We start from the raw sequence: 20,395 nt of genomic DNA, 5'->3' as shown, positions 1-20,395 counted from the left end.
CGGAAGCGCTGGGAGGCCTTCAGGTCCAGGACCCTCAGCAAGGCCCGGCGCCTCTTGAAGGCAGTGCATGCAGAAGGTTGCTGGGGCCGGCTTACCAGCATCCAGATGAGGGTCCTGGAATGCATACACCCAGCGCTCCACCTCCAGGTCCTTCAGAGGCAGACCCGTCCGGAGTCGAGCGGTAAGTGTCCATGCATACTGATTGGATGCAGTGCATGTGGAGGTGTGCCAGGAGTGTGCAGGTTGGACATATGTCTTGAAAGGCCCATGTATGGATGTGTATGTACAGGGACATGAGCCTGCCGCATGTGGGTCCAGTCATGTGTGAGGCACATCAATGGTGTATGTGTTCAAATGCATGATGCCCAAAGGCATGTGTGAGTGCACACATGTTTGCATTTCTGTTTATGTACTGTGGCAAGTTTGTGTTTTGACACATGGATGCTGGTTCCACCTTCATGTATGTGCACAATGTACATGTGCGTGTGTGTGTATTTGACATGTGTGCCACTGTGATACACCATGGGTGCATGTATCACTGACATGTAGGAGGCTGATTGGCAGATGTGACATGGATGCTGATGATTTCACTGGGAAAGGTGGTGGAGATGTACAGATGCATGTATGTCTGGTGGCGTGTGTGCATGTGTTCGGCACTCCCCGTGTTACATGTGACGTCAGGCTAACCTTCGGATGCTCATGCTGTTGTATGTGTATGGATGATGCTGCCTGCTGCAACATTCCTGTTAATTTGTGCATGTGTGTGGGTTCAAATGATGTGTGTTGGGGAGTGTGATGCCATCTGTGAAGTTTGACACTGCCACTCATGTGCAACTGTCATGTGTGTATCAGACCATTGTACAGGGCCCTGATGCCTGTGTTCTGTCTCTCCCTGTCTGCAGCATCAACTGATGAAGAGGGCGTAGACGGTGCTGTGGAGCACAGCGGCAGGGATCCCACCGCCAGCCGGAGACGCAAGGCCCAGCTCCCCTCCCATGTCGTCATCTCGTCAGGGAGTGAGGAGTCTGGTGCCTCGTCAGCAGCAGAAGGGGCAGCTGAGACCCCACAGGGGCCTATGGAGGAAGATGGCACAGAGTCATCCAGTTTGGTGGGGGGTTTGGTTGAGGAGGAGGCCGTGGAAGGTAGGGGTGTCACGGTATTAGTTTTATGATGGTACAATAACCTTATTGCCAAATGACGGTATATCATGGTTATCGCGAAATAGCAGGTGGAGTTAACTAATCTTAACAAATATTTTCTAAAAGGTAATAAATTGTCAGATTTATCATCACAAACAAAACGAGGCACCCAGGGTCAGAATTGGGCTTTTCAACATACTTTCCACTGAAATGCCACCCCTTGCTTCCACCAAGCACAAACACACACATGTGGAGAGGAGGAGGGGGGGGCAGCATCGAACTCCACGTCGATGTCCCGGAGGCGGACCTCTTCCCTGGCCTCGAGGTCTCGCAGGGATGCAGTAGTGGCCTGTTCCAACTCCCTGCGAGTTGCCTCGAGGCACTCAGCGCGCCTCAATGCCTTGCACATGGAGTTCTCCGCTCTGACCATAGTGAGCTGTGCCTCCTCTGCCCGCCGCCGCTCCGCATCTATCCACTGGCTCAACCGCCGCCACACGGAAGACACTCCCAATCCAGGGTCCTACTGCCCTCCGGCCGATGCCTGCCCTTGTGATGTTGATGGCCCGAGCCATGATGCCTCCCACGCTGAGCCTGCCACTGCCTCTGACGCAACTGCCTCTGCCAGCACGACGGCATCCGGGATGATGGAATCCACCGGCGCCGTCGTGCATGTGCCCTGCCCGATGATGCCAGCACATCCTCCATCCGCTGGGGTCGAGTTGGTGGGGTGTCCACCCCTGCTGGACCTCCGACTCCCGACTGTGGCAGGCATGGGATCTCCACCAGGCTGGCTGCGTTGGTTGGGGCAGATCCAGAGGGGGCCCTGGTGGCATCTGGTCCGGAAGATGGCACGGAGAACGACTGGAGTATGGTGTGCAAAGAGGAGGAGAGGGCTGCAAGTGTGGCCGACACATGGAGGAAACCCCCGTCCATGGTCCCTCCCAACTGGGCCACGTTGGCACACAGCTCTTCGTGATGACATGCTTGGTCCCCCCAGGAACCATGCACGTCATCACGAATGTCACGTGTGCGCGACACCAATCAAGACGGACTCCATCCGGTCACGGGTCCCCTTTTCCGCAGGTAGAGGAGTGCCAGATGACATGGACCTCCCCCCTACCTGCGGACGGGCCTGGGACGGGGCATCCTTGCTGGTGCATGGTGATGCAGTCACAGTGTCAGGAACAGAGACATGCACAGGCACCTCCGCGACAACCTGTGCTGTCTCCTGCTCTGCCCCTGGACTGCACCACTTGCACCAGTGGTACCGCCCCCACCAGGCCCCATGTGCGGCTCTGTAGCAGCAGCCTCCTCCTCAATGCCAACCACCAACCTGGATGGCTGCGCACCATCTTCCGCCGTTGCAGGTCCCTGTGGGGGCTCATCCATCCCTTCCTCTGCAGCCATAGTGGCAGACGCAGCACCAGTCCCCTTGCTCCCGGATGATGGTATTTCCTGGTAGGGTGACTGGGCCTTGCGTCGCTGGCCGTGGAGGCGTCCCTGCCGCTTTCCTCCACAGCGCCGTCTCCACCCTCTTCTTCACTCGCCGCTGTGTAAAGGGAGACATTGAACACAAGCATCAGGGTACAGAACTTTAGTCCCCTAGACACAAAGCAATGGCACATGTGTGGCACTGTCAAACGTCACTTCCATCATGTCCTGCCACAACACATGGGTCAGTGCAGGCAACACACATGCAGGAACAGGCATGGCACATGCAACATACATTGGCATTCATATCCAAGGCACCGTAGTTGCATCCAATGGTGGGCTGATTCTCACATGCACCGTGGGACATGCAGGTCACATGCACACGCGTCACCGGAGGGTCATGCATTTGGCCCGGTATACCCCCAGACACAGTGGATACAGGGATGACTAGGCTGTATCAGTGTATCAACACATCGTCACCAACATGTGTCATGCATCCATGGCGCACACACTACTCAAACACACGGACATGTACATCATGCTTGTCCATGACAACAGCACACATCTCTCACACCCCAAACATGTCAAATTACAGACACAAGCATGCATACATGTTTGCGTTCCGCATGCTGCTCCGCATGATGCATTGTTACACATGCACCATCCATGTGGGTCACGCCTGACTGGACTCACATCTGGCACCATCTTGTCCCTGCACACACACATCCAAACATGACCCATTTCACACATGCAGCCAAGTAGCTAACTACCAGCACACTGCAACATGCCCTTTTTTAAACATAAGTGCATGGCCACTTACCGCTCGACTCCAGACGGGCTTGCATCCTGAGGATCTGGTGGTGAAGCACTGGGCGAATGCTCTCCAGGACCCTCATCTGCTGGTTGGTAAGCTGGCCCCGACGCCCCACTGCATCCTCTGCTTCCAAGAGGCGCCGGGCCTTCTTGAGGATTCTGGACATGTAGTCCTCCCAGCGCTTCTGGACGTGTTTGATATCGCGGGGTGCCACCCCCTACGCGTTGATGGCACCCACTATGTCCTTCCAGATCCTCTTCCGTCCTTCCTTGTCAGCGCGCGATGGTGTATAAAGGGCATCATAATGCCCCAGAACTTGCTCCACCAGGATACCAACTTCATTTTCACTGAAGCTTTTAGCCCTCTGCCTCTCTGGCTGGGGTTGCCACTGGTGCTGGAAGGTGTTGTGTCGGACATGGCAACCCCCGAGGCAGTTGTGGGCGGGCCACTAGGTCCTGGGGCTGGGCTGTGGAGTGATGGTACTTCAGTCGGGAGTCTTCTGTTCCAGCAGGGGTGGTCACTGCAACTGGACCCCTGCAGATGGTAGATGTGCAGGCACCAAATGGCAGGGCACAGTGGCAGCAGGCAGGCAGGCAGCAGCAGATGGCTCGTGGGAGGCTGCTTGGGGCTCTGGGGGGCAGTAATTCAGCCTTCTGGGCAGGAGCGTGGTCTTCCGTGTGTTGTCGCGTGTCCAGCTTGATACGGAGTGATTTGGCACGTGAAAAAATAGCACGTCAGCGTGTACTTTGAGGAAAGGCCCTTAGCGCGTAAGTGCGTCTGTGACGTAACACGCACGGGCATTTCCCTCGCCACGGATTGAAGGTCCCACGTGGGTTTCCATCGCTCTGTACGTGCTCTTCGTGGGATGTGATACGTGAATTCTGTGGGTGCGCCTGGACTTTTCCACGCGTTTTGGCTGGCGTGAGCAAGGTATGTGTATTCCGAGGGGTGCGCAGGGAGTTTTCCACGCGTTTGCGATAGTGCAAGAGGGGTACGTGTATTCCGAGGGGTGCGCGTGGACTTTTACACGCGTTTTCGATAGCGCGAGAGCGGTATGTGTATTCCGAGGGGTGCGCAGGGAGTTTTCCATGCGTTTTCGATAGCGTGAGAGCGGTATGTGTATTCCGAGGGGTGCACGGGGACTTTTACATGCGTTTTCGTGCTGGGGGTGGCTTATGCTGGTCCCCTGGCCTTTGCGCCATGTAGGAGATTTGTGCGATGTTTTTGGCGCACAGGGCGGGATTGGGAGCGTTACTGACGCTGCTGCAGGGTCGCTGCGCCACGGCTGGTTATGGATGTTAAAATCCATGAATATGCTGTGCGCTGAAATGGGTTTTGGTGCACGCGGCTGGCACAACTGACGCACGTGCACACTGTGCGCCAGCCGCGTGCACCACTTGTGCGCCGAATTCTATGAATTACCCTCTTTATCCGTTATTGCAGGGAGAAGTTTTGCAATATGCCGCCATAACCAGTAAAGCGTAATGTGCAGACTCACCAGGTCTGAGTTTAGACAATCGATTCAAAATGCCTTACTTTTTATAGAGTCGTTGATGTGAACATATCCACCAAGTAACGTCATGTATATAGAGCCCAACAGGCTACACTCTGTAAATACATGCTTAGGTGTCTCTATTGAACCTGCTAGTGTACATATTCGGCATGTTGTTTGGTCCAAAGGGATCTTTAACTGGGCCCCCAGGAAAACAAGTAATGGCAATTGATTTGTACGCAGTCTGAGAATCAGGTTGCACAGTGGGACAAGGGCACTGGCGGAGGTAGGGTTGTAAACTTAAGTAACTATGGTATACATTAGCGACACAGAAGCAACATATATATATGAAATCAATGTCGCTAGATGTCCGTAATTATTGCACCAGTCCCAACGTTCCAGCCTTCTTTTAGACAATGATTTTATAGTGCCAAAATGTGTTCCCCCGTTCGGAATCAGGTGTCCAGTCAAGGCACTATATACAACAATTGGCTACTCTCTGTTGCATGTTCCCTCCTACTAATCCCTTACCTCTTGGACATGCACAGTGCTCCGACTCCATGGAGTCTGAGCGCTGTGTGTGTAAAAGATGGGAAAACTGCCGACGTGGGCGTCAGAGGTTTCCCCCTCTGATATGACAGTCTAGCCCTGTCTGTTTATCTCAGTGAAGGATTTAGTTATCAGTTTGGTATGTGCAGAGTCGGCAGCTATCAGGGAGTCTTGGAATTATTTAATCCCAAAGTTGTGTATCTCATTTAGCATAGATCAGGGGTGCAACAAAACCTTAATTTCAGGGGTGGGGCTCCCCTTCAAAATATAGGGGAGGCACTAATCGCAGAGACCGTGGCGGAGGGGCAAACCTATGTCTGGGGACATCAAATTTCGTTGCGCATTCTAATGAGGCTTTTCTAGTGCAGCTTCAGTGTTACAAGCAGTTAACTCTCTCCTTTAAGTCTGAAAGCACCCCTTAAGGACTGATGTGAGGAGTGGTCTCCTGTGCCATCTCTACCCTTCCAGTCACTCCCCTGGCAGGCAAGCACTAACTCCACATCAGGATTTCAGTTGCCTAAAAAAGTACAGCGAAGCCCAGGCGCTGTTTAACATATGTGTCCTGTTCTGTCTGGCCATGGCACTGTAGGTCAGCCAGGTCGAGTCACCATAGCCCAAAATGTCAAGGGAGGGGCTGGGGGCTGAAGACCGGTCAGCTCAATGGTGTTGCGCCACTGATCAAATTATTGTCCTTACTAAATCAGAAGATATTGTATTCGGTTATTTATATAGCGCTCTTTCCCCATTTGAATGGCTGCAATGCGCTTTGTGGCTGGAACGCCCTTGGTGACCGCAGTCAATATGGTTGAGTTTAGATTAAGAGATGCTTGTGTGCATTTTCACTGGCTTAGGACTTGGGGGCTGGCTAGGCTCCATTAAACAGCACAAAGGTCATGCGCGTGTGTGGGCGCTTTTGGTGGTTTAGGATAGAGTGCTATTGTTGAAGATTCGATGTGTGCCCAGCTATACCGAGCCAGTGGCTCCATTTACTACCTGCTCTTAGAGTATATGTGGAAATGCCTGTTGTAAGGCTTCAAAAGTAATGGGTGGAAGGTTTCGAATGAATCTAAACCACTGGCAATTGCTCTGGGCAACCTTCCACACCACCGTTTTTTAGCCCGTCTGCGCCATTGCAAAAGAGGACCAACCGTGTGCAAATCAGTCAGCAGCTGCTGCCACCGAAGGGAGCAGCCCAGCCCGAACTGCTAGGCCAGGTCCCCTCTGCACAGAAAACCAAGCAACCCCAGACATGTTTCGGCCTTGTTGGACCTCCTCAGTGAGGTGCAGCCTGGTTCCCTGTGGGCTTGGCAGCAGGAAGTTGAAGAGAAATCAGGCCCTATGAAGGGAGCTCCTGGAGGGGTTGAGCGGGAAGGACTATGCAGGATACATAAAACATAGCTAAAAACGTCAATTGGAGCAGATTCTGAAGCCAAGGTAAGTATTTTCTGTGGTGTACAAATTCTTTTATACAAGACATCTTTTGTTCCTTTATTTCGGTTTATTCTGAGGACATTTTTTGCAGTGCTCAGTATTACGAGGTCCTGTTTATAGCTGAGCCGATCGGCATTGGACCTGGCACTTGCGATTCCTCTGGCAGTGTTACCAGGATATTGATATACATGTTTAATAGGGTTTGGCAGAGAGACCTTCTCGGGGGTTGAGGGGGCAGGGTTGTGGAAGTGGGGGATGGTATAGAGGCTAACCCCATGCAGTAGAGGAAGATTGGAGAATATCAGCCAGGGTGGGAGGAAAATAGCTGTGAGACTAACCCTAATGGGATGAGGAAAGGCAGAGGTCAACCCTAGGTGGAGTGGGGATGGTATAGGGGACCACGCAGGATTTAATTGTGGCCAACCCTGGAGGGTGTAGCTGCAGAAGAGCGGTCATCCTTGGTGCGAATGGTAGGGATGACATAGGGGGTGACGCTGTATTTGGAAAGAAAGGGGATAGCCCTATGGGCAGAAATGCCATCTGGACGCTGCTGGTATAGGAGGTGGCAGTCCCAACCACCAGCTATTGGAAGGAGAGCAGCGGGGATATGCTAGTGCTAAGGGAATGTTGAGTGGTTAGAGATACCATCCCAGTGGAAGGGATGTTTTAAAGAGGAGGTGAGGGAAAGGGAGAGAATGAGGTTGGGAGAAAGGGGAAGGGGAAGGTGGAAAGGGGGAGCCAGTAGGGAGTAAGGGAGAGGGAGAGGGGGTGGGGGAGGGGGAGAAATAAGAAAAGAAAAAAACACACGTTTGCCAAGTGTCCATATGTCATGTGAGACTCCTGCAGTCATTCCTGGCTTTTCAGCTAACAGTATGACCATCCTAATGATCTCTACTTTAATAACGCAGCTCCATTCTGTTTTTCCCCAGGTCTTTCCTAGCCAGGATGCCCTAGATAGGGCAGATTTCAATGCTGTGGAGTACATCAATTCACTTTTTCCTACTGAGCAAGTAAGTATAATTTTTCTTAAGCTGTGTCAATATTCTGTGGTCATGAACCGAGTTTCCATTTGCCCGCAACACTCTGAAGAGGTGAATTAGTTCTACAAGAAGCGATGTGTGAAAATTGATTTACGCTTTGGGCAGTACAAGATCACAGGGCCATGCAGTGAAATGCCTCGATCATGGTTTGACGAGGAAAGTAGAAGTGCCAAAAGAAAGCTGGTATACACAGTGCTCCAGATAGCATTTTGGAGTGAGTATTTTACTCCAAATTTCTAGAATTCGAGAGTAAATCCAATTTCAAGAGAGTAAAAATGATTTTCCTCTGTCGCTTGAGAGTAAAAAGAGTCTGACAACTATCCAATTTGTGCATAAAATTAAAACTTTGTTTGAAAACATAAGTGACAAAGCAGCTGTATTTCAAAGTGGTTCTAAATAATTTATTGCACCTGTGGAAAACATTTTCCCCACACAAGAACTTTGTAGAAGCGTACTACCAAGGTTCATCTTCATGATACTTGGGCACAAACTCTGTTCAGAGTTACTACAGATGCCAGCTAGTTACATCAGGTGATTCATAAATCAAATCCCTCACTCTACCAGCATCACTTCTCTGCCTCTCGGGCCTACCGTTGCTGCTTGGCACTACCTGCTTGACAGCCACTCCATGTTTTTGCTCCATCTCTCCTTCCCTTGGCTATTTTGCTTGCCCTGTCTCTCACTTTCTGACACTCTGCCTCCCACCCTTAAGTGTTGCGATGCCACATTTTGCAGTCTGTTTCCCTGTCACGCTGCCTGCCCCATCTCTGCATTCTATTGTTGCTTTTTCCCTCCTATTTCTCACTGTATTGGTTGATATAACTCCTCTTCCTCTCTCATGTCATTATTCTGGTTATATCTGTTTTTTCATTTTCTCAGTTTTGATTGCTACTCCTTTTGATTATCATTCTTGCACTGTGTCATATGTCATTGGCCTGCGCTTCTCTAGTCTTGCTTTTCTGTTTCTATCTCTCCCCACCTGCTGTTGATCTGTGTTTTATTTTACTGTCTCCAAATGTCTCTTTTGCTCTGCTTTTATCCCTCACTCCTACTGTGTGTTTGTCCTATTATTAACTCTGTTTCCCTTTTCTTTGTTGCCCTATCATGTAGCTCATTGTCTCTCTCCCTGTTGCTCGAATTCCTGTTTTGGATTGTCTAGTATGTTCTCTGTCCCCCCCTCCCCCTCCTTCCAGGCACACCTTTGTTCTTCTGTATTGCTTAGGTTCAGAGTTGCTCTTCCTTTCCTATTTTTCTGTTTGTCTTTCAACATAGCACCAATAAATATCCAAAATGCTGAAAATTCCTTTTCTATTTAAAAATCTAGTGCACCTTTACCATTGGGTGCTCTTCTTTTTTTTTTTAGATGTGTGCACATCTTCTTTTGGCTATTAGGCTGGGAATTATAGAGTTAGAGGTTTGTCTGACCAGATGCACCACTTGCTTGAATGCAGATGCTTTACCAACACTGTATGCCATTACAAGTACAAGAGCCCGTATGAGATGTGTTTTCCAAGCCATTACAAGTATAGCAGCCTTGAAGAGTTGTGTGTTCTGAGCCATCACAGGTATAGCAGCCCAGATGAGATGTGTCTGTTATGAGCCATTCCAAGTATAGCAGTCCTCATGGGATGTGCTTCTTCTGAGCCATTACAAGTATAGCAGCCCAAATGAGATGTCTGTTCTGAGCCATAAAAGGTCTAGCAGCCCCAATGAGGTGTGTGTTCTGAGCCATTACAAGCACAGCGGCCCTGAAGAGATGCGTGTTCTGAGGCATCGCGGGTATAGCAGCCCTGAAGAGATGCGTGTTATGAGCCATTACAAGTAGAGCATCCCAGATGAAATGTGTGTGTTCTGAATCACTGAACATTTAGTAGTCCTTATGATAAGTCGAAGGTTAAGTCAACTTTGTTACAATTAAATGCTACCTGCATCTTTTTTTTTCAAATTTATTTTTTATTGAAATCTCGGGTCACATAATGTATATTTCAATAACAAACAAACCTATAGCATTAAAGCTGGTTAACCTTCATGTGTCAGGACTTCCTTTTATCTAGTGTAACAATACAACTGTTGATCTTACACTCATTAGCAATTTCTTATGAAACAGTTTAAAGAAAATCAATTAGCGGTAAATCTACGCACTGTTCCAGGACAGTGGAGGGGAGAGGACAGGGAGAAAAGAGAACTTTAAAAAAAAAAAAAAAAGGGAGACGCGGCACATAATGTCTTCATGAATTTAGGGAGCTTATTATCAATCGTGGCTGTCAGTTCTTCCATGGCAAGTAGTTCCCAAATTTTTACCCACCAGTAAACTGTGTGTGGACCTTCCACCTCTTTCCAAAATGGGGCTTGTGTGAGCCTAGCAGCCATGAGGAGCTGGGAAACCAGTTCGGCCCTGGGCCCGACATTGGATACGAGTCATCTTCAGGAGCGTCGCCCAATAGCAGAAATTGCGGGTCCATAGGAAGTAATGTGTCGCAAATGTCTTTGATTTTGGATCGTATCTCCAGCCAAAATGTTTGTATAGTTGGGCAATGCCACCACATGTGGCCTAAGTTCCCCCTTTTTCCACATCCATGCCAACACGTGTCTAGAATCTCAGGGTTCATTGCATGGAGTCTATGTGGAGAGAGGTACCAGCAGTAGCATAGTTTGAGAGCGCCTTCCCTAACTGCAGTGCACCGTGAAGTTTTGTGGGCCCTACTCCAAATCTTCTGCCACGAGTCATGGGGACCGTAATCCCCAATCCCCTTTCCCATGCTAGCATGTATGGTCATTTCTCTTCCTTCGGGGCGTTTTCCAAAAGGCAGTAGCTATTCTATGGGTCTGCTGGCCCTCTAACACTGTCAATTCTATCCCTGTCGGGGGTCTATTAGCTGCTTGTTTTACGATTGTGTGTGTGATCCAGTGGCACAATTGCAAGTATCTGAACCTCTCTGTTTCGGGGAGTCCAAATTTTGATGTGCATTGATCAAAGGTCAGAGGCGTAGAGTTTTCATAGAGATCCCGTAACCTTAGGGGCTGCCCCTCTGACCAGCGATGATAAGCATTAGGTTGGAGGCCTGGGGTGAAGGCTGGGTTTTGAGTGATGGGCGATAGGGGGCCCAGACCGGGCGGGATGCCTCGTTGTGCGCAAGCTTTTCCCTAGCAGTGAAGTGTGTTTTTTCGTGGTTGGGAGCAGGGAGATTTGGCGAGTACACGCTTCTTTTGGGAGGAATGGGAGAAAGTGCAAGGGGGTGGCGGATTCAGCTTGTTCAATTTCACACCATTTAGGCCAATTCTCAGGCGGACCGGACCATCCCAACAACCCTGCCACCTGAGCAGCTCTAAAGTATCTCGAAATAGAAGGGAGACCTAGGCCTTCCGATGCTTTCCCTTGCCATATGAACCTGCCAACCTCTTTTTGAGTTCAAGGAGTTCACGTTCCGGGATTGTTATTGGGAGGGCGTGGAAGGTGTATAGAAGCTGCGGGAGAAGAGTCATTTTGACTGCATTAATACGCCCAAGCCAGGATATCTCTTGCGCTGTCCATCTGTGCAGAGAATCCTTGGCTTCTTTGAATAGATTGGGAATGTTGGCCTTCTACAGGCCCTCGTAAGATGGAGTTTAAACGCACTCTCAGCTAAGAAATATAATTGGAATTCCACTGAAATGGGTAAGTAGCCTGGAGAGCTGCCAAAGCGGCCTGAGATTCCGTCAGCCCCATTCCCATGGATTTCCCGAAATGTATTGTGAACCCAGAGACCTCAGCGAACTGGGCAAGAGAGTCTACTAGAGTGGCAGGAAGAAAGTGTCCAAGGGCTGTGGAACACTCGTGTCCCCTGCACACTCTGGTCAATGGCAAAGGTAATCAGTGAATTATGACATAAAGTTATATAAAACTCATGAAGGTTGACTTCAGTAATCTGTTTGTATAATGTAGTTGGAACTGCTGCTAGAGCTGGGAAAGGTTAAATCAAATCTTGATTGAGGTATAGGGCTAATTCCCCACAAATGAAATGTATTCTATAGGTAATATTATCTTAGATACACACTTAGTCTATGCAAATAATAATATTCACTTGGTTATCGATTTCAACAAACAAAATCAATTTTATTGATACATGCCAGTCCATATTCAGCAATATTACCCATTGTTGATCTTCATATAGTGACATGTTTTCCAACAAGTGAAATATACATATTAGGTACAGCAGAGGCCTAACTACTGTTCAAGTGGCTCAACGCGTTTCGGGAAGTAGATCCCTTCTTCAGGAGCAAGTATTCAATGTTATCAACTTTAAAGTTCATATGATCGAGATCAGAACATTCTTCTGAACTATCTGCTTCCCTCTAGAGAAAATTACAAAAAATAGGAATAGTTTTAGTGCAATGTTCACCAATATCAATAATCATGAAGATTTATGGTTTTTGTAACCGAAAATATACCTACCTCTCATCGGTGCCCCTCGATTTTATGTCAAGATTCCAATTGATGACACTTTTAACTGTGGTGGATAAGTCCAAAGAGATGTATAAGGTGACTGGAGCTGATGACTCTACCGAAAAGAATTAGAATCTACTCAAGACCAACAAGTAGCAGATATCTTGATTTACACTAGAGATAAAACTGTCGTTAGAGCTCCAACTATCATTTTTGATAGGTATAATCAGATTACTGTAATCTATGATCTACGAATAGTGTATCATCTACAAATAGTGTTCACAACCTCTTCTGTGTGAATAATGGTGTACACTCACCCCTTCTTATAGGAGAGGTGTGTGGGTCCGGTGAATAATCTAAGACTCGGCTTCTGGGAGCGAGCAGTGCTTGTTGTTGCAGTATAATCTTCAGATGGTATCTACAGGTGCAAAGGGGAGTAAGGGCAACCCCTCTAATATCCTAATATGGTCGAAACAATTAGAAAATGGGCAGGAAATTGAGCAGCGAAAAGTACGCAAATTCAGACGGGACACTTTGGACTACTCCCAGGATATCGTATACTCGTGGTAAGAATTTCATCAGAACAATAGACCACAACGCCCAAACAGGCCACAACCAGAATCATCGAGACAAGACACAAGTGAGGCTAGCAGTGAGATTCGGTCAAGTGGAGAAGAAAGAACCAGATGGGCGGATAAAACGGGAGCTCAGCAATGGACCACTAACGTGAGGAGTGGGATTTTACATAATTCTCAAGAAGCCACTACATCTTCCACAGTCCCACAGGCTTTTGTAGACAGAAGACCACCAGAAGAGGTATTAAGAAACCTAAGACCAAGGAACAAACAACCCAACACCTAGTAGTCAACATATCATCAAACAACTGTCACAAAGTCAACTAGAAGTATTGAATTTGGGTCTTTCCTTTACACCGACTCAGAATACCACCCACCTGGAAGAACGTGTAAACTTGTACAGATTGATGAGAAAAATTAGGTTGAAGGTCTTTTTTTCTACACAACTACCAGTGGAACATCCCACCACATCTGAATTTTTGGAGATTAAGCCTAAAAGCACATTTGATCCTCCCATACAGAATACTACATTGAAGCTATTTGAAACGCAAATGTTGAATCAATTGAAAAAAATCAACAACAACAAAATAAAGAAGTACAATATTAGGAAACACCAGAGCAAAATCATTAAAGATTTGGCTGAAGACACTACACTAACTCTTAAACCTGCTGATAAGGGAGGAGCTATTGTAGTTATGGATACCACCTTTTATAATGCCCTATGCCTTGCACTCTTGAGCGACAGGGACACTTATATTCCCATTGATGAAGATCCTACTACAAGAATTCTGACCATGATAGAATCTACATTGGAAAAAGCCCTTGAAAATGATTGGACCACTCTAAAGACTGAGATATTTTTACTCAAAACTCATCCAATCACACCAGTTTTCTACGGACTCCCCAAAATTCACAAGCAACTCACCAGACCACCATTGAGACCAATTGTAGCTCGTACGGACAGTGTGTTTGACCCCCTGGCAATTTATGTGGATCAGGTCCTACAACCAATAGTACAGAAGACTAACACCTCCCTTCGAGACACTACCCACTTTCTTAACACCATTGGCACCATAAAGAATCTGCAAAGAAATGACATCCTAGTAACATTTGATGTCCAAAGTTTATACACTTCTATCCCACATGACAAAGGTATTGAGGCACTGGAATGGGCACTATTGCGAGAAAATGACTGCATAGCTGAAAAATCTTTTGTACTAGAATTGGCCAAAATCATCCTACAGAACAACTTTTTCAGATTGAACAACCAGTTTTATCTGCAGGCTTCAGGCACCTCAATGGGCTCTGCTATGGCCCCTACCTATGCTAATCTGTTCATGTATCATCTGGAATTACAACACATTACCACCCATGAAGAATGGGGCCCAAGACTGGTATGTTGGATGAGGTACATCGATGATGTCTTTGTAATCTGGAGAGGGGACAAGGCATTACTAGAAAGATTTCTGTTGTATATCAATTCAGTTAACGACCGGATACAATTTACAATGGAAATGGGCACACCAAAGATTCATTATCTGGATGTGGAACTTGAACTGTTTGATGGAACGATCATAACAAATCTATTTACCAAACCCACTGATGTCAATAGCCTACACTATAGAAGCTCACATCCAAAACACCTGAAAAATAATCTTCCTTATAGTCCACGCCTCCGGGCGAAAAGAATAACATCATTGGATGCCACACTAACAATGGACATGGGGAACATGAAGGCCAAATATTCTGAGAGAGGATATCCAGAGAATGTGATATCGGCAGCCAAAGTAAGAACCACCCTCATATCTAGGGAAGATTTACTGAAGAAAGTTTGAGAGAAAAAAAGAGATTCCATTCTTATATTCTCTAAAATACTCCAGCCAAATTCATCAAATTACCCCGTTAATCAGAAAAAATTGGAGGATAATACCAATGGCTCCACAATTGAGACCTTTTTCCAGAACCACCCTTAATTGCCTCTAAAAGAGGGAAGAACTTAAGAGACCTATTGGTGAAAGCAGAACGCACTTAGGATCAACGACAGAGGGTGTTACAGACCAAAAAATTGGCAACATTTGCATGCCTACACTGTAACAACTGTAACAACATCACAAAGGGTGATTATGTGAGACATCCCCGAACAGGTGCCAAAATTAAACTTCGACATTATGCAACCTGTGACACCAAATCCGTAATCTATGCCTTAAGCTGCCCATGTGGCATCTATTATGTTGGCCAGACCAAACGGAAGATGAAGGAGAGATGCAATGAACACAAAAGTAACATCCGTACCAAGAACGAACGATCACCAGTAACGAGACATTTTACTGAAAAGAAATACACTGTAGCCCAGTTGAGATACCAAAATTTGGAGGTAGTACAAAGAGCCCCAAGAGGGGGCAACCATGCAAAAAAAGATGGACCAACGTGAGTTGTACTGCATAGATAAATTGTATAGTATGTGTCCTTACGGAATGAACAAAGACTTCCATCTAGGAGTGTTCATATGAGTAAAAATGCAAACACTTCTCATATCTTGATCCAAGTTCAGAGTTAGTTCAATTAACAAATTGACACCTTTTCTGTTCCCGAAAAATGATTCTATCATATTAGATTAAGAGTGACCTTGAACACCACATCAGGTATTATTAGCTAATCTGGTTCAAATTGAGATTGGACTAATATCCTGAAGAATACCCTGATATGTGATCATAAAGATTCACACCATTGCCATGATTAATGCTCAGAATGACAGATTTTACAATATGGACAAACTGTAACATTGTGTATATATTACAACATGTTTTTTTCAATATACTCAGCATGTTTTTTTCAATAAGGTTGAAAAACTGTGAACGAGTTGTAATGGGAGATAAAATTATGTCTCACTTGACAAATAGCTTGGACAGCATGGTCAAACTGGAATATTGCATACACCACAGCATGTTTTCCTCAAAAGATTTAAAAAAAATATGAATGAACAAGAATATAAATAGAGTTAAAATAGATTTGACCATTGTGGTCTAACAACAACATCCTAATATGCTAAGATTGTGAGCAGAGGTGCTCCTATGAGTAACTTTCGTATGTTACTTGCGCGTTTTTTAAACTTTTTTAATTTTTTGTACTTTTTATGAGGTCCACACCTACGAGGGCTTTCTCACCCTTGGGGAGGCCGCATCACTCCTGATATAACTCCAATGATACACATCTCGCATTTCCCATATGCTGGGAATGGAGATGTAGATGGGAGGTTGGAGGCGCGTCGGCGTACACCAGCGTACACCAGTTTACATCTGACGTCATCGCGTCGGCGTACACCAGCGTCTCGATAGGTTAATACCCACGGGCATTCCACGTTTCCTCAAATTCGTGGCTGTCTTCCTGGAGTCCAGACGAGCGTTAGATAGGTAAGAAACAGCACAGGCAACATAGGTTTAGGACAGCCTTTTTGTCCATTTTCTAATTGTTTCGACCATACGAGGATATTAGAGGGGTTGAGTTTACTCCCCTTTTCACCTGTAGATACCATTTGAAGATTATACTGCAACAACAAGCACTGCTCGCTCCCAGAAGCCGAGTCTTAGATTATTCACCAGACCCACACACCTCTCCTATAAGAAGGGGTGAGTGTACACCATTATTCATACACAAGAGTTTGTGAACACTATTTGTAGATGATACACTATTCGTAGATCATAGATTACAGTAATCTGATTATACCTACCAAAAATTATAGTTTGAGCTCTGACAGTTTTATCTCTAATGTAAATCAAGATATCTGCTACTTGTTGGTCTTGATTAGATTCTAATTCCTTTCTGTAGAGTCATTAGCTCCAGTCACCTTATGAATCTCTTTGGACTAATCCACCACAGTTAAAAGTGTCATCAATTGGAATCTTGACATAAAATCGATGGGGCACCGATGAGAGGTAGGGATATTTTCGGTTACAAAAACCATAAATCTTCATGATTATTAATATTGGTGACCATTGCACTAAAACTATTCCTATTTTGTGTAATTTTTCTCTCTAGAGGGAAGCAGATAGCTCAGGAGAATTTTCTGATCTCGATCATATGAACTTTAAAGTTGATAAAATTGAATACTTTGCACCTGAAGAAGGGAATCTACTTCCCGAAACGCGTTGAGCCACTTGAACAGTGGTTAGGCCTCTGCTGTACCTAATGTTTATTTCACTTGTTGGAAAACATGTCACTATATGAAGATCAACAATGGGTAATATTGCTGAATATGGACTAGCATGTATCAATAAAAAATTGATTGTTGAAATCCATAACCAAGTGAATATTATTATTTGCATAGACTAAGTATCTAAGATAATATTACCTATAGAATGCATTTCATTTGTGGGGAATTAGCCCTATACCTCAATCAAGATTTGATTTAACCTTTCCCAGCTCTAGCAGCAGTTCCAACTACATTATACAAACAGATTACTGAAGTCAAACTTCATGAGTTTTATATAACTATATGTCATAATTCACTGATTGCCTTTGGCATTGACCCGAGTGTGCAGGGGACGCGAGTGTTCCACAGCCCGTGGACACTTTCTTCCTGTTGTTTTGTACCACTTCCTAGTGTCAAGGTAGGGTTTTTCTCCTCTGCACCCACTAAATATTTTAGTCCTACAGAACTCTCCTGATACAACTTGGTGTGCAGACTGTGTCCACATCTTCTCTGCAAATCTACTAGAGTGGGTAAGGAGCTTTGAGCGTCTCTAAGGAAACAGAGCACGTCATCCGCGTACAACTCGACTTTATGGCATTTCCCCTTGTGCTCAAATCCCTTGATCCCCGGGTGAAGGCATATGTGTTGAGCAGAGGCTCCATCACCAATGCGAAGATTAACGGCGATAGGTGGCATCTCTGCCTGGTGCCCCTGCGTAAGGGTATCTGGGCAGACCATTGCGCGTTAATACGGACGCCCATCGATGGGATTTGGAAGTTTGACAGTATTAGCCTCGAGAATTTAGAGCCAAAGCTCTTCAGAACTAGCTGCAAATATTCCCAGGACATACTATCAAATGCCCTGTGGGCATCTAAAGAGAGGAGAGAGAGAGGGTCCCTGGGATTGAAGGAGCTAAGGATATCTGGTTTATCGCTCTGCAAATATTATCGAATGTCGAACGGCCCTGGATAAATCCCGTCTGGTCGCGATCTATAACAAGCGGCAGCACCTCCCCCAGCCGACAGGCAATAATTTTGCTATATATCTTCGCATCGGAGTTGAGGAGCACTATAGAGCGATAAGATGCGCATTCTGCCGGGTCTTTTCCCGGTTTAAAAATTAAGGTGGTGGAGGATTCTGCCATCGTCTGCGTAACCGTTCCTTCCTCCCACAGGGAGTTAAACAGCTTTGTAAGGTGGGGTGTTAATTCCGCTCGAAAGGTTTTATAAAACGTATTGGTTAACCCGTCAGGGCCTGGGGCCTTGCCAGTGGGAAGGGCCTTAATTGTGTCCTCGACTTCTTGGGCCGCAATGGAATCTTCTAATGCGATGCCTAAGATTTGTGGGATTTGGGTGACCCGCGCGTCATTTATAAATTGCCTGGCGGATTGTGGGTTACCGACATGGGAAGCAGATTGTTCGCTAAAGAAGACCTCCACAATGCAGAGTTTCCCCTCCTCAGAGGAAATAGATCTGCCCAAGTGATCGCGCAGGGAGTTTATCCTGTTCCGCGTCGCCTGCTTTTGTAGTTTTGCTGCCAATAGCCTGTTAGCCTTGTTCCCTTTAGTGTAAAAATATTGTTTTACCCGCAACATGTAATGTGCCGCTCTAGATGTATGGTGCGCCTCTAAAGCCTTTTGTGCTATGCGGAGGTCTCTCAGGGACCGGCGCGAGTTGTTACTCTTGTGTATTACTTCACACCTCCGAACCTCTCCCTCCAACTGGGCCTGCAAGATTTTCCTGGCCCTCCCTCTCTGTGTCGCTTGTTCAATCAGGTGACCTCTGATGACCGCCTTTGCAGCGTCCCAGACTACCCCAAGCTCCGTGTCCCCTGTATCGTTCTCTCGAAAGTAATGTATAATGGTTGCAGCTATATGGGCCCGGATTGTCTCATCCTCCAATAGGAGGTCGTTTAATCTCCAAGGTGGTCTTTTGGGGGGGGAGCTGCTTGGGGAGGAATTAGTGATAAGCGGACTGGGGTGTGATCTGAAAGGGCTTCCGGGAGGATCTCCACATCTGTTGTTAGTGGAATAAGGCTGTCGGAGAGGAGGAACATGTCCAATCTGGAGAACCCCCTATGAACTGGTGAGAAGTATGTATAGTTTTGCTCTTCCGGATGTAGGAATCTCCATGCTTCGATCAGAGAGTGTTCTCGCAGGAGGGTGGTAAGAGCTAAGAAGTTTTTCTTATCGTTTGCAGTTGGGGGGGCGTTTTATCAAGGAGGGGGTTGACCACTGCGTTAAAGTCTCCGCCTAGAACTATCTCGCCCTCTGCATGTTGCTCTATGGTGTCCGAGAGAGAGGCTACAAATACATCTTGCTTAGTGTTTGGGGCGTACAACGAAATCGGGGTCATTTCCTGCCCCCACAGCATAGCTACTATCAACAGGAATCTTCCCTCCCTGTCACGTATTATCTTCAATGATTTTAGGGGGATGCCCTTACGCACCAGGATGGCGACCCCACGTTTCTTCGTGCCACTAGAAGCAAAATATTTTGTTGGCTAAAGTCTATTGTTAAGGCGGAATTTATCCGCAGGTTGGAGGTGAGTTTCTTGAAGGAATCGGAATGCTGAGTCCAATGACGCTAATCTATGTAGCAGTGCATTGCGTTTTAGGGGGTAGTTCAACCCCTGTACTTTAAGGGTGATAAATTTAAACTCCGGTGTCGCCATTCGGGAAACATTCAGGGCCCCCTGATACGCTATCCAACCCCTTCCCCTCCCTGCCCAGAGCCCCCTGTTCCACAGCCATCAGACCGGGGAAGAGTCGTGTGGATAGGTGGGATCCTCCTCCCTGGGGAATAGGAATATGACAGTGAACCCCGACAGACCAAGGAGGGTTGATACCATAGTGAGGACTTGTTGACAACATGACCAGCCAAAAACAGATGAAATCAAAAGACATAATGAACCAAAAAGGGAAAGAAAAGAAAAAATCGGGACAAAATGTAGGGAGCTTCTGATAGCCCCAGTACCAATTTCGACCACAACAAACCGTCAGCAACATTGGGCGCAATCCGACTTAGGCGCCCCAAATCAGAATCTGAATTCAAATTTTGCAAACCATTCAGTTCCTTTTCGGGAAATATGCCTTGTGAGCAACGAATGCAACAGGAAAACCATTCCGGGATCTATGCAGTCGGTATCCCAGAAACACCTCCAGCGAGTGACCCGTCCACTCAATGACAGGCCCACCAGTGAGCTTCAGCTCGTGAAGGTCCCTCGGCAAGTTCGATGAAGTTCTCCCGAGACTCCACCGATACAGTTCCCCATGGCTGGGCCATCGGCCCTCGTATGTCCTATCCCAGGAGGG

General features: G+C 46.8%; 1 protein-coding gene across 1 annotated transcript in view; it reads left to right on the top strand.

Moving 5' to 3' along the window:
• Window positions 1-20,395, top strand: part of VPS53 (VPS53 subunit of GARP complex) — a 1,349,775-nt gene that overhangs the window by 17,544 nt on the left and 1,311,836 nt on the right. The window contains exon 2 of the mRNA XM_069615168.1: window positions 7,786-7,866. Within this exon, the coding sequence (XP_069471269.1) occupies window positions 7,786-7,866 (81 nt within the window). The remainder of the gene's footprint in view (window positions 1-7,785; window positions 7,867-20,395) is intronic.

The sequence above is a fragment of the Ambystoma mexicanum genome, chromosome 9 (genome assembly GCF_040938575.1).
Source record: "Ambystoma mexicanum isolate Mex_15411 chromosome 9, UKY_AmexF1_1, whole genome shotgun sequence".
Taxonomy (NCBI): Eukaryota; Metazoa; Chordata; class Amphibia; order Caudata; family Ambystomatidae; genus Ambystoma; species Ambystoma mexicanum.
Note: the sequence above shows the minus strand (reverse complement) of the source record. Positions and strands in the feature narration are given on the sequence as shown.